The following is a 15,004-nucleotide window of genomic DNA, read 5'->3' as shown; positions in this document are numbered from 1 at the left end:
TGTGACCCTGTCTGCAGCTGTTCCTGGCACCCTTATTTCGATGTGCGCTACTTTGGCATGTAGACGTTCCCTCACAGCGCCTATTTCGATGTGGTGCTGCCCAACGTCGACGTTCAACGTCGACGTTGCCAGCCATGGAGGACGTGTAGACATTATTCATCGAAATCGCCTATTTTGATGTCGCTACATCAAATAAGCTATTTCGATGTGGCGTGCACGTGTAGATGTAGCCTCCCTCACTCCGATCTAGTTCTGGGGGAGTAAGGGAATGTTGAAGCAGGGCGCTTATTTCGAAGCTGCCCCCATCTTTTCTGTCAATCTGTAATTCGAAGTTTGTTCCCACAGCCACTATTATGCTAATGAGGCACTGAATATGCACATTCATCCCTCATTAGTCTGCTCTGAATTGGTTTATTAGCATGGCACCTCGGATGGGCCAATGGTAGAGTAACAGCAGCCTTGGTATCCCAAAATTCCTACTCCACATCTTTGGAACACAGACATTATTTTGAAATATTTTTTGAAACATTCTTGCAGGAGGAGTAAGGGATGCTTCGAAACAGCACATTATTTTGATATTTGGCACTGTTTAGTTTGAAATAAACTCAAAATATGACAGCACAAACTGAGTATCTTTTTTCTAGTTTAGGGTGCCGTGTAGGTGTAGCCTTAGTGACCATGGCTCAAAACTTGCCCAAGGCATATCAGTTGACATATATGCACATCCTACTCCTCAGGAAATCCTTTATAATTTTATATCCAGCCAGCACTGTTAGAAATAGCAGACTATTGTTTGGAATAGATAGGAACTCCTCACTAATAACTGTCCTCCAGAATGCATTCATTTCCTTTTTATTATTTTTGCATGGAATGGTTTTTGTTTTGTTCTGGTGCGATACTGTGCAAAACAATATTGGATGAAGCTTCGTAATGAGAAATACTAGTAGAAGCATTTTGAAATTTAGAACAATTTAGGGGCCAATTTTTTGCTGAGAATGGAGTTTGATGGTGTTCTGTTCAGTTAAACTAGCTGAAAATTTGACACGTTGAGTGAAATCCTGGCCCCGTGGAAGTCCATGGCAAAACTTATATTGATTTCAGCAGAGTCAGGATTTCATCTAACATTTTTAACAGTAATCATCATTCTTGAAAGTTTAATTTAATCAGTCACGTGTGATGATAAAAAAACAAAGGGCAAATTGCATCTACGGAAAATGGCTTTTTCAAAGCACAAGGGTGTAGCCAGACAAAGTCTCCCCCTTACAAGCCAGCTTGCTCACTGCCCCACCGACTGAGGAGCACACAGGGCATGGAAACGGCTGCTAACAGCACAGTCTTTGATGCCCTCATTGAGGCCCAGTTGTGCTAGCTTATAAGAAACAGAAAGTACAGATAAAGGGCTAACAGGCCAAACTCTCAACAAGAGAGGGGGGGAGACCCTCAAGAAATCACCCCAGCTGGCATTGATGGATTTGATGCACACACACAACCACCTCAGAAGGGGAAATCTCTGCCCATGCAAAAAGAATGTCCTGTACTCTCAAATTGCTTATCTCCTGTCTTACAAGTGCAAATTAAGTAAGAAATGCCCTTGTAACAAACTGGCGTCACAAAAGACAGACCAGTGTGATCTGGCACCATAGATAAGAAAGAGAATACGTAACCTAAAAGGGGTATAAAAGGTGGGCCCAGCAGAACTCTAACTTTGAGTGCATTCCACCAACTACCTGCTGGTCGGGTTAGGTGGTTGCCTCCCGAGGTCCACAACTGGGGACGCCCAACCTCGTATTCGTCTTTCCGCACAATTGAGTGACCGATCCGGCTTGGCTACACTGGTATCGAGAGATGCAGAGAGGGTAAGATATACCCATGCTAGGTCTCCGATTCTTTTTGTGCACAGCTAAAGAATTAGAGCTCTGTAACTAGACGTCGTTGTATCAAGATATCATTGTGTTAGATGGTAACAGATATCTTTGAATTGGATTGTAACGTAACTTGTTAACACCTGTACTTTGCTAGCATATAAGAAGTAGACAATAGCCTTTTGTAACCACACGCTTATAACTGTAGCTTAATAAACTTGTAACTAGTTAAGCTCTGAGCCTGACTGCTGTTAAACCTTTTGTCACTACAACACAGCCGGCACAACGAAAAGAACTTTAACCGTTTGGTTACTACAGCCTGGCCATAGGTGAGAGTGCTAGCAGGTGCCTGCTCTAACAGTAAAAACACTGGGTTGTTTAGGACCCAGGGGAATACCTCACCGCACATTACCCAGCCACCAGCTAACAAAGGGATACAAACAAAATAAAAGACCTTTGGAGAATGGCAGTCACAGCTAATGCATGCAGGACTGCAGTGAGGATTAAATTAGTTTCTTCTTAGTGCCGTATCCATAGTATACTTTGGTTTCTCTATACAGTATATGGATTAAGAAATAATAAAACTTACTTATTTCTCTTGATTTTGATGCTATGGTCATCACTTACTTCCTCTGGACAAGAACTGTCACTTTTATCTGCTAAAAAAACATATATAAAATTGGGATTATTAGACAGTTATTATCCACATGAGAATAAAAGTCCTATTAAGCCGTTCTGCTAACATTTTATTTTTTTTTTATTTAACCTTTAGAGGATACCTTATAAAATCGTCATAGGTGGGCTCATCAGAACAGAGGAGTCAATACCAAAACCTGACAATTTTCATATTTCTGCCCTGAAGAGCTCATTTTTAAATTTGTGATTTTTTTAATATCACATTTTGCTAAAAAACTGAAAAAATATAAGCACAGAAATGTAACATTGTTTTTTTCAATCCTGAAAGTCTGAATGACTTGAGAATGTTCACTTCCATCACAGCTGCTTCCTTTTTCCTATTTTTCATTCCCACGTTACTAAAATGCAATCCAGCTTTCTTGTTAAATCTGACACTGGAAGAAAAGTTAAGCAGATATTGTAGATTATCAAACTCACAATGTACCAAAACCTACTATAACCTGGATACTCCCCCAAAGAGGACTATGAGATGAGTTCGTAATTCATAATAAATGTGAAGGACATCTGTTTGTACAATTCAAACTCTTCATTCAATTTCTCATACAAATTATATTCTCCAGTGTTACAGTGCTCTGACTTCAAATGCACTAGCTGACAGAATTTACTTCCACTCAATGCCCAGGTTGATTTTTGGAGTTTTAAGCAGTTTACTGGAAAAATATCTTCCTATATGTGCTGAGCTTATAGTGTATTTAAACAACCGAAGGATTAACTTTGAGGGTCTCTGCAGCACACTGCCAACCTTGAAATTCTGTATAAGATGCACACTGAATATTATGATGCAATGAAAAAAACCAAACAATTTCATTTGTGACTTTAAAAATAGATCTGAAACCAGATTTTCTGACCCACTGCTTTGAAGGCTATGTCTACACAAGAAGCATCTATCAACAGAAGTCACTGTTGGAAGGGATTTCCCAGCAAAACTTCTGCCAACAGGTTGCATCTACATATAAAAGCAGATGGAAGGAGCAATCTGCTCTGTCAACAGAGCAACCAGACTGTCTGGCAGTCTCTCAACAGAATGGCTGACCAGAAGCTTTGCAAACAGGGCTGCCTAGTGAACCGCAAGCCCTTCCCGTTGACAGAAGGGCCCCAGATTATCTACAAGGCTGTTTATTGACAGAATACTGTCAAGAGAGCTGCTACACCTGAACGGGGAGAGAGGTACAACACTGTCAGTGGACGTGACAGGTTTTGTCAACAAATTGTTGACAAAGTGCATTTTGTATGTATATGCTCCATGGTTTTTCCCAACAAAAGCCAAGTTTTGCTGGGAAAACCATTTGAATAGATGTAGCCACACTGATTACATTGTAACCCTAGGCCTGCTGAGTCAGTGGTAAAACTTTGACTTCAGTGCAGTCAGGAAAGCCGACATTAAGAAATCATACTAAAATTAATTTGTTAGTTAAGCTCTAATAATATACATTATTGAATTCTTTACATCAGTAAGGTCTTTTCATTTATGCTAAAAACTAAATGTACATTATGGGTCCAATCCTACGTATATTGAAGCCAACAGGAATTTGGTGTTTTACTTTAAAGGGAGAAAAATCTAGGCCTTGATTGTTTTTTCTCTCGTTGTTTTAAGGAATTTTAAGTGTGAACCAATGAAGAGAACATACAGAAAACTAAAGCATAAAGGAAAAGTACAGTAACATAAAGTCTCAATCTCTGATCAGAGTATTTGGAGGTCATGGACAGAAGCAAAGACCATAAATGGAAAGAAATGTAGAAGGCTACTGATATGTGTGTGTGTGGGAGGAGGAGAAGAAAGCAGCTGCCCAAGGTCCTAATGATTTAATTATGGATGGGGCTACCAGCCACCAATGCCACTACAGCTGCAGCTGGATCTCCAGGGCCTTTTACATAGCTTCTGGGGCCCTTATCCTTGCCATCCTGGCAGCACAGAAGAACTGGTGGAGGGAGGCTAGTCCCCAGTCCATGTCTGCCACTCACAAGGCTGCCTCTTCTGGGTAGTCCCAGAGCCAGCCCTTCCAACTTTCCCTGAGTTCCAGGATTGCTGTTCTCCACCCTGAAAACTTAGACCAGATTAAAATTATTTGAACTCTGCTGACTGGGAAGCAGAAGTGAATAGAGCTCTAAAATAAAAAGAATATATCCTCTTTATAAATATACCAGCACACACATTATGAATACACTTTGATACATGGTAATGAACCTAAGTAGTGTTTTCAGTATCAGTACAATGAATGAAGACAGCTATCCATAGGAGCTAAAGTGAAATAATGTAGTCTTGATATTTTAAAGCCATTAATCAGTAGCTATTCATCCTGCTGAGACAGCAGTGATCTTAACTTTAATAGATTCCTAGGAAAGTAATAAGTAATCTTTTAACAGCAAACTTGATGTTTCTTTCAAAGACAATTGAAGTTAAAAATGGCCTGAGGTTTAGAGCTGATTGGTCAAGCACAATCCTATTTCTACAAAATGGCACCACTAGTGAAACAGCCATGCTCAGCAGGCATCAACGCCCAAATAAAAATCAATTGTCTCTTATGTGAGTTCAGCTTCAACAAGTTAGCAAGCAACTTAGACTATCTACAAAACACTTCATCACACCATAGACAGACCTCTCAGAGATGACTATAAGATATATACTGCATATGCTATTAATCTCAACATAAAACCATGTTTCTTGAATAGAGAATGTAGGTTAAGCAAGTATAAAGAATATGGCTGTGGCCACACTTGGCCAAAGTTTCGAAATGGCCATATCGGAGAATACTAATGAGGCACTGAAATGAATATTATGATATTTTCTGCCTTATTCTAGATCCCTTTCCTAATGATTCTTAACATTCTGTTACTTACTTTGACTGCTTCTGTGTTTCTTAGATTTACAGTTTATGCATCTGTTTCATAGCAATGATTAACAAAGATATGACTTTCTTTGGAAAACTACATATAATTCCTACATTCCTACTATAATAGGAATAAGGGGATTTCAAAGTCTGCAGGGTCCTTTTGAAAAGCACCCCTGTGTAGATGAGCGGCGCGCAAGCGAAACGCAGCACTTTCAAAGTGCCATGGCCTGCAGCATGCTTACGAGGCACTGAATATTCATTTCAGTGCCTCATTAGTATTCTCCAATTTGGCCATTCACATGGCTATTTTGACGTTTTGGCCAAGTGTGGCCACATCCTATGAGTCCAGCCTGAAGTTATAAAACTTCTACTATACATCTGAACGAGGCCAGAAAAAATATTGATCAATCACAACCAAATGAATATGAAGTTCTGAAGCATCTGAAATTCAGAAGTATATTTATATTTATTTATATTTATATGTAGTTTTCCAAGAAAGTCTTATCTTTATTAATCATTGCTATGAGACAGATGCATAAACTGTAAATCTAAGAAACACAGCAGCAGTCAAAGTAAGTAACAGAATGTTAAGAATCATTAGGAAAGGGATCTAGAATAAGGCAGTTAATATCATAATGCAACTTTATAAATCCACCTTGCATACTATGTGCAGTTTTTCATTGCTCCATCTCAAAAATGAATATTAGAAATGGAATAGGTTGAGAAAAGGGCAACAAAAATGAGTAAGGGTATGAAGCAGCTTCCATATGAGGTGAGATGAAAAAAGCCAACCACTCAGCTTGAAAAAAGAGACAACTGATAGGGCACAAGAAAGAGAAGACAAGATACTGGGTTGGAAGATCACTGGACTGTCCCAGAATGGCCATTTTTATTGCTCCTCGGGCTGCGTCTACATGGCACTCTCCTCAGTGCCACTGCTGGCAGAGCTATGAAAAATGAGCTTTTCGGGATTGCAAATGGTGTGCTGTTTGCATACTCCTGAAGCTCATTACCATAGCTCCGTGAGAGTTCAGAGTCGGCAGAAGGGAGTGCCGGCACTGCAGAGGCTGTGTGGAAGTGCCTGTGATGGTTAAACCCCCTCTGTCGCCAGTCCATTATTCCTCAAACTTTTGAGGTATAAGGGACTGGCGACAGAGGGGGCTTAGCCAGCACAGGCATTTTTACACAGCCTCTGCAGTGCCGGCACTCCCTTCTGCCGACTCCAAACTCTCACAGGGCTCTGGTAATGAGTGTCAGGAGTATGCAAATGGCACGCCATTTGCAAACCCAAGAAGCTCATTTTGCATAGCTCTGCTGGCAGCGGCACTGGGCAGAGTGTTGTGTAGACCCAGCCACAGTGTATAGTTACTTATACATTTTAGAAAGGAGAAATTTAAAATCAAATTTGTCTGCATCTGTATTTTTATCCGTTTCATAGGCATAGCTTCATCTCAAATCCCTTACTCGAGTTATGCCATTAAGTGCAATGAGGCAACTTCAGTAAAATGTGCAAAATCTGACCTAAAAGTGTTTAAAGTAAACAACATCTGTGCAAATTTTTAGTGGCAAACTCTGCAATACAAGACAAGCTATCCAAGAGCTACTTCCAGGGACGTACAAAATCGAGTATTGTAATAGTGTTGGGCCCAACTGCAGTTTCATGTTCTGTTCTTCCGGGAGGACAAGGGACCAGAGAAAATCTAATAAGGGATTTCTAACCTGAGAAAGCATACTACTTGATTATACTTGCCCGGTTTAGTCATAGGAAGGAGTGCTATGCTAAACTTTTTGATAGATCAAGTTTAATTTTAACTAGTTCATTCATTCTTTGCAACACTGAAAAAAATACCACCACTAATATTAAATTGGTTAAGAATTCCATGATGACAGAGAAAATTACACTCATCATTTTAAAAAAGTCCTCTAATTTATAAATAAACTGAACGAATACATTCAAATGGTCTGAGACAAAGCTTTATCCATCTCTTTAATAGAGCTGTACTTAATGTTTTTGACTGAATATTAATCAAATCAAAATTTCTTGCTGAACACTTGAGGAAACAGGTGGAGCAATTCCTATTTGCTTTGGCATCTGGCTCTTGTCCAAATATGAGAGCTAAATATGAATCAGAAAACACCTTTATATTCATAAAAATGTCCTTCCTATTCAGCTAAAAACAAATCCCAAAGCCTCATATTCATAGTAGGGGGCACCACAGGCAGTGTTGTCACAACAGGTTGAAAAATCCTTTGAGTTTGATCCTCCTCTCATCCTAAATTGCCCTTGAGTGTTTGTCTGTGAGAAGAATTCTTGTATCTATCTCTATGGTTTCATTCTATCTTGCACGTGGCTGATTGAAAGGGAGTAAGCCAAGAGCACAGCCTTTGGCCAGAAACAAATTTAGGGGGTGGGGGGAAGCATTAGCCTCAGATCATGTTTTTCTCTTCTCCTACATGTGTCAAATTGCATTCTTCATTTTCTACCTACCTAGGCTGTTCTGTGAGGAGGACATGACTAAAACTCTATTGAACCACTGGGGTCACAGAATCACAGGGCTGGAAGGGACCTCAGGAGGTCACCTAGTCCAGCCCCCTGCTTCAAGCAGGATCAACCCCCACTAAGTCATCCAAGACAGGACCTCATCCAGCTGGGACTTACAAACCTCAAGGGATGGAGAATCCACCACCTCTCTAGGCAATGCATTCCAATGCTTCACCACCCTCCTGGTGAAGTAGCTTTTCCTAATATGTAACCTACACCTCTCCCTCTTCAACGTCAGATCATTACTCCTCGTTCTGCCATCTGACACCACTGAGAACAGTTTCTCACCCTCCTTTTTAGAGCTCCCCTTCAGGAAGTTGAAGGCTGCTATTAAATCACCTCTAAGTCTTCTCTTCTGTAAATTAAACAATCCCAAATCCCTCAGCCTATCCTCATAGGTCTTGTGCTCCACACTCCTAATCATTTTTGTTGCCCTTCGCTGAACCTGCTCCAGCAAATCCACATCCTTTTTATACTGGGGGGCCCAAAACTGGACACAATATTCCAGATGTGGCCGCACCAGTGTCGAATAAAGAGGAATAATTACTTCTCTAGATCTGCTTGAAATGCTCCTCCTAATGCACCCTAGTATGCCATTAGCCTTCTTGGCTACAAGGGCACACTGTTTACTCATATCCAGCCTTTCATCCACCATAACCCCTAGGTCCCTTTCCATCGTACTGCTGCTGAGCCAGTCAGTCCCCAGCCTGTAACAATGCTTGGGATTCTTCCGCCCCAGGTGCAGGACTCTATATTTCTCCTTGTTGAACCACATCAGATTTCTTTTGGCCCAGTCCTCCAATTTATCCAGGTCCCTCTGGATTCTCTCTCTACAAACCAGCGAAGCTACCTCTCCCCCTAGTTTTGTGTCATCTGCAAACCTGATGAGGGTGCAATCCAGTCCCTCATCCAGGTCATTAATAAAGATGTTGAATAACACAGGCCCCAGAACTGAGCCTTGTGGCACTCTGCTTGAAACAGACCACCATCCAGATATTGAGCCATTGACAACTACCCGTTGGGCCCGACTATCAAGCCAGCTTTCTATCCATCTTATAGTCCAAGGATCCAATCCATATTTCCTTAACTTATGGACAAGAATGTTGTGGGAGACCATATCAAAAGCCTTGCTGAAGTCAAGGTATATCACATCCACTGACTTCCCCATGTTCAGAGAGCTTGTTACCTTGTCATAGAAGCTAATCAGATTAGTCAGGCAGGACTTGCCCCTGGTGAATCCATGGTGGCTATTTTTGATCACTTTCCCCTCTTCCAAGTGCTCCAAAATGGACTCCTTGAGGATTCTTTGAGAAGGGGTCAATTTCATTCCAACTAACTTTTTTAAAAAAATACACATTTGAATAATAACTTGTTAATAACTGCATCTTGCCACATTAGTCTGTGGGTGGTTTTGTCACTGGACTATTCAGATTCCTTAGGGGATGGAAATGCAAAGAAGATGGATATTGATGGTAATATACATTTTGCCTGATGTTTGCAGTAAGAGCTATTTATTGTTCAGTTTTTAAGGCAGAAATGGAAAAGAAAGAAAGGTGATTGGCACAATTTCACCCATGAAAAATTTTATTTTATCTATGTCCGAATTTTAGACCAAATAAGAAAAAGTCGCACACTGCTCTTATAGCTGATAAACATCTTGCAAAAAACAACATACTATTGTGCATAATCTCAACAGTCTGTCCCAGCATTCAACTGTGAGATCATGTTTTGTTTTGTTTTGTTTTGCTTTGCTTTTTAGTACATTTAAGTATTCTGATGATCTGGGTGGTTTTTGATTTTTGGATACACAAATCCAATTAGACACTTTGCTGATCACACTGTTCTAATAGATGAAAATGTCATTGCCTATAGAAGTAAGATGACAAAAATCCTCAGAAATCTTTGAAAAGAGGAAGGGATATCATGGTTAGTATCTGTTCACAATATAATACAATGCAGTAATGAAACACAGCAGCAACAATATAGTGCTATGGTCTAAATGATTCACAGCAGAAGACTTGCTTAGAAGAAATGATAGGTCAAAGATATGTCCTGTGGGGAGAGTACTCCATCTCTTGCCAGGGTTTTGTTTCTCTCCTTCTGGCTGTGGGTGTGGGGATTACGCTGAACCCATACGTCTGGGCTTGTTGAGCAGTCTTTTGCCTTGCCCCGCATCCACAGTTTGTGCTGTCAGTCTCACTGAGGAAGAAGAATTGAGAAACTCCTCCTTGGAACCACTGCCTCACTGCCTGATGTCTTCTTCATGTGCTGTGGTCTCCTTGTCTGTCTTGTCTCATCTTCTCTCTCTCTTAACTGCTTCCCTGACTCTTCCACCTCTTGTGTAACTCCCGTCTCCTTCCCTGATTGGGCAAGCTCTTTAAAATCCTGGACAGACGGCTGTCCTTGAGATCAGCTGGCCCTCAGTGATTAATTGCAATCCCTCCCTGCTGCTTTCACCCTGGTGTTTAATCAGCTGTTTCCTGTTTTTCCCTAGCTCGGGCTGCATCCTGAGCTGCTTTTCCCCCTTCCTACCATGGTCTGCTGGCCCTACCTTGTTATCATCCTTTCATATGATTGGTCTAATTCTGAGAAATTTAATTCTATCAATTGGCCAAGAGCTTTGCTGTCAACATGTCATATGTTCCTGTAAGCATCAGCTGGAGTTGAACACGTGTCTGCATGGCTACCAGTGCTACCCAGCAGCAGATGTAACCTGGTCTCTTCCTGTGATCCACAATCCACTGAGCCTCAACACCATAGGAAGTTTAGACTGAGTGGCCTGACTGACAGTGGTTGTCCCTAATTAGGTTTTTGTCCCTTTGAAAACATATGGGGTATAGCTGGAAGAGTTCAGGCAACCATGTGGATCCCTAGCTAGCTGCCTGCCCTGACTCTCAGTTCTTGAACTTCTAGCATTGCCCGTCACTCTGACTTAGATTATAACTCATGACTTGTCCCTGGAACCCCAGTACCTGATATTGACCCTTGGACTGATTCCTGATTCTAAATATGGCTTGATCCTCAGCTTGACTCTTCACTCCGATGCTGGGTGCTGACACTTGGCTTCAATTCTGGAATCCTAAGTTCCCGCCACTAGTCTTGCTTCCATTTGCCCAGGATACCTCCTGACATTGCCTAAATGGATATAATTCTCCATGATATTACACTGGTTTGATGCTGGGGTAACTCCATTCAAGACACCAGAAGTATGTTAGTATTGAGCTGGTATTGAGGAGAGGAGAATGAGGTCTTCCGTCTCTTAGCAGCTGAGTCAATTGTATTAAATGATACACTTCTTATCATGTTCTTTCTCAACTACTCCATTGATTTCAGAGACAATGGAAATTCTGCTCATCTTTGGATTGAGAGAAGTGGTCCAGTATGAATCATTAGCAAAGAATTGTGACACCTTCATAAACCTCTGTAGGAACCAATTTTTTAAAAAGGTGGAATAATTGATACATGACTAATCTTTCATTCATTCCTAAATTACAAATGTACTTGATCTTTTAGTAGGGTAAAATGCTGATAACCTATGTCCCTCTGATAATAATTATACTTTATCACATTTTGTATACTTTTAAATTTAAAAATTATAATTCAACCCAAGAACATCAACTAAACTACGTACATTTGGCAACTATCCCACAAACATGTAGGTTATCTAGTTTAATTCTTCAATAACTCAAGATTTTCAACTACTGGCTATGCTGACAAATAATTTATTTGATCTCATCAGCTAATATACACAAATTTTAACCTGATTTTCTGAAATCCCATTTAGATCAATGGAAGCTGTAAATATATACTATAAATATAAATCGGATTTAGATTAGTGGAAGCAGCAAATTATTAGCAACAATGAAAATCCAGTCATAATTCACCAGAAGAACCTCACACAATAGTCTTGGCACAATGTCACACACACAACATCACGTAGAGAATAGGACACACAACAGAAAAGAAATTTCTTAGATAACATGGACAGACAATGGCATTGGCACTAAGACATTTTGAGTATTAATGATAGGCTATGAATAATGGCTTCCAGTTCAGTCTTGTCTTATCAATGTCACCTACCCAATCATTAATTAATCCTCCAGAATCCCCTGCACTTTTCTTGCTATTGTTACACATTATATGACTTGCACTTCTGAATCAGAACTTCAGAATTTTGGTTTCAGAGTCTTTGGTTGCATGTTTATCAGAAAGTTATCTCTTTCTAATGAAGTAAGTTTTTATTTTGTTCCAAATCTCTTTTAAAATGTCATAGTAATAGTCCATGGATTTTTTTTTCTATCAGACATTTACAGCAAAGGTCCTGATTATCACTTGCTCAGATCAATTTGCAAGAAAGCCTTTTTCATATCCTTAGTTCATCCTCACTATTCCTACTTAGGAGCAATTCACTAAGAATTGCTTGTGAATCAACCATATATATTATTATTTTTGCGCCTTCATCATATACAAAAAATAAATCTCACTTGATATACCTTTTGGGGGATCATTTCTACTTAATTACAAAATATTATATTTTCAAATATAAAATTTAAGTTTACTTTTCTTCATGGAACTCATCTGTTCAGCATAGGCATAGAGTGCAGGAGTTTTGCATGTGTACCTGTACTATGAAATACATTATTTAATCCATATGTACTGGTGGTATTGATTTCCTAAAGTAAGCCTCTAATTAATATGAACAGTGCTTCAAATAATTGGTCTGCATGCATACCTTTTCTTAACAAGGGAGGAAAAGTTGTTGTTCACCCAGTGGTGAAGTCCAGACAGTTTAATCTCTTCTATGGTTTCCTACTTTAACCGAAAAAGCTACTTGTCAAAGTACCACAATGGGGAAAGGTAACAACGGAGATCTGTGTTGAGCCCAACTCCCTCACAACACCCGCCACCAAGAATTATACAGATCAGGAAGAAACACTAAATGGAGTGGAACCCAGTCACAGCCAAGAGTGCATGGGCATCAAGGTGGCAAAGCAGGTTTTAAGGAGAACTTTAATGAGTCTAAACAACTGGTAAAGAGTGAAACTGAGGACCTCTGTTATATTATGGAGCAAATAATGTCTCAGTGGGGACTGCTGATATAAGCAGCCATCAATGTGAGTAACTGATGCACAACTTGGGGGCTGAGTGAGTAATTAAATAGGAAGTGGTAAACTAGAAATTCGGTCAGTGATCTGAGAGCAATAAAGCTGAATGAAGTGGTTGGGATAAGATAGAGATGAGCAGGGGAAAGTCATTCATTAAACTGACCTTCTTCATATCAGACCAGATGACAAATGGTGGCTTGCCAAGAAGAGATCTTTTTAAAAACTCATTGGAAACACTTCACATTCATTACTGTGAAGCAAGTTCTCTCTTCAGTGAACACCGAGCATGTCATTCAGAAATCTGCCGTGCTCAACAGTTGATTGGCAAACCCATGCTTGAACTGCAGTAGCCACATATTGGCCAAAACTTTCGATGATCCTCTGAGATTTAATATTGGGAACGTGTTCTTACAGCTGGGTTAAATAATAATTTATTGCAGAACAACTGCTTTTGGCAGCCTGTGTCACTTGCAGAAATCATGCTATGCTTACCATTCCTAAATGTGAGTGCATTAAAGGTATAGGCAAAGTCTTCCAAAGGGTTTTTTTTTAATCAAAGACTTTTCAGCATAAGAAGCCACGAATTTTAACTTTCTTGCTAATAATAAGAGAACTCCAAAATAAATGTTAGAATGTCAGTGAAAATAAAGATTTGGTAACAGCATCACTGTTAGCAAAATAATTTACACAAAATACCCACAAGAAAATCATCATTCTAATTACAGTTATTCAGTATTAATGAAATATACTTAATTATCAAGTTTCACTTAGCATTTGATTTTATATAGGTGCAAATAATCACAGCTTTAGTTACTTGCTGAAGTTTCCAGTTTGCGTTTATGAGGCGGATCTTCAATTATTCTATTGATATCACCACGATTCTTTAGATCCACTGGTTTCTCCCATACAGACAGCTGCATTGTAGGGTTGAAGAAGAAGACTCGGTCATCTCCAGTCCAGACTACACACCTATTTTAATTAATGAGCTATGTTTAGATAATCTGACAAACACAGAGAATCAGGATATAAAACTTATGGCTGATAACATTCTCTATGGTCTTATACAGCCTGGGTGAAATGACCCTCATGTTGACTGCCTGCACAGGTTTATAGCCCTGCTATCTAATATATGGACTTGACTTTGCAGACATTTATCCTTAAACTAATAAAGTGGTCAGAACAGTATGAATTCACACACACACATGCATGCACACACATACTCTGTCACAGAAAAAACAAAACCAAACAAAAATAGGACCAACGTAAAACAATAATGCTTATAACAACTGAGTCCATGGTAAAGGGTTATCATAAACTTTTTCAAAACATATCTATACAGGTGATGAATGACGGAAATATCAATCTGTGTTGCATAGTCAGTGTCCACTCAACACCCAGATAGATAGATTTGGAAGTTTTGTAGTTGGGTAGAAGGCTGCCACAGAAATTGTATGTGGCTGCCCCTGAAATAGGATTAGCCATTACCATTAGGCCTCCACCAATGTTCTCTGTGAACTCAATGCATGGCCAGCTGTCCAGGAAAGATTCAGGAGCTGCCCAGCTAATGAGCAGAGCATGCACAGACACCCAGAGGAGGAAACATGTGCTTCTATTGGTGGTGCACAACTGCACATGCTTTGGTGCACATAAAAATTTATTCTGCCCATTGATGGAAAATATTAGAGGGAACAGTGGTCTCCACATCCATGGATCCCAGACAAAGCTGACAGGGGTTCCATGCTACAAAAACAGAAAGGGCTTGATCCAAAGTCCACTGAAATCCAGAAAAAAATCTTCTTGGTGATTTCGTTTGGCTTTGGATCAAATATGCAATTTGAACAAGCTATGACTGCTGTAAAAAACAATATTTCCTGACTTGTACAATATAAGTGTCAGCCTCAGCATTGTATTAACTTAGTTCCTTGCATTCATTTTCCTTCTGAAAACAGCAAAATATTATTTAAATAA

At 39.8% G+C, this 15,004-nt stretch overlaps 1 protein-coding gene across 1 annotated transcript in view; it reads right to left on the bottom strand.

Annotated features, from left to right (window-relative positions):
- Positions 1-15,004, bottom strand: part of TCERG1L (transcription elongation regulator 1 like) — a 255,087-nt gene that overhangs the window by 26,784 nt on the left and 213,299 nt on the right. Inside the window, exons 8-9 of the mRNA XM_074999747.1 lie at positions 13,851-14,005; positions 2,452-2,521 (exon numbers count right to left, since the gene is read on the bottom strand). Of these exons, the coding sequence (XP_074855848.1) occupies positions 2,452-2,521; positions 13,851-14,005 (225 nt within the window). The remainder of the gene's footprint in view (positions 1-2,451; positions 2,522-13,850; positions 14,006-15,004) is intronic.

The sequence above is a fragment of the Carettochelys insculpta genome, chromosome 7 (genome assembly GCF_033958435.1).
Source record: "Carettochelys insculpta isolate YL-2023 chromosome 7, ASM3395843v1, whole genome shotgun sequence".
Taxonomy (NCBI): domain Eukaryota; kingdom Metazoa; phylum Chordata; order Testudines; family Carettochelyidae; genus Carettochelys; species Carettochelys insculpta.
The sequence above is the reverse complement of the archived record's forward strand: the minus strand, read 5'-3'. Positions and strand labels throughout refer to the sequence as shown.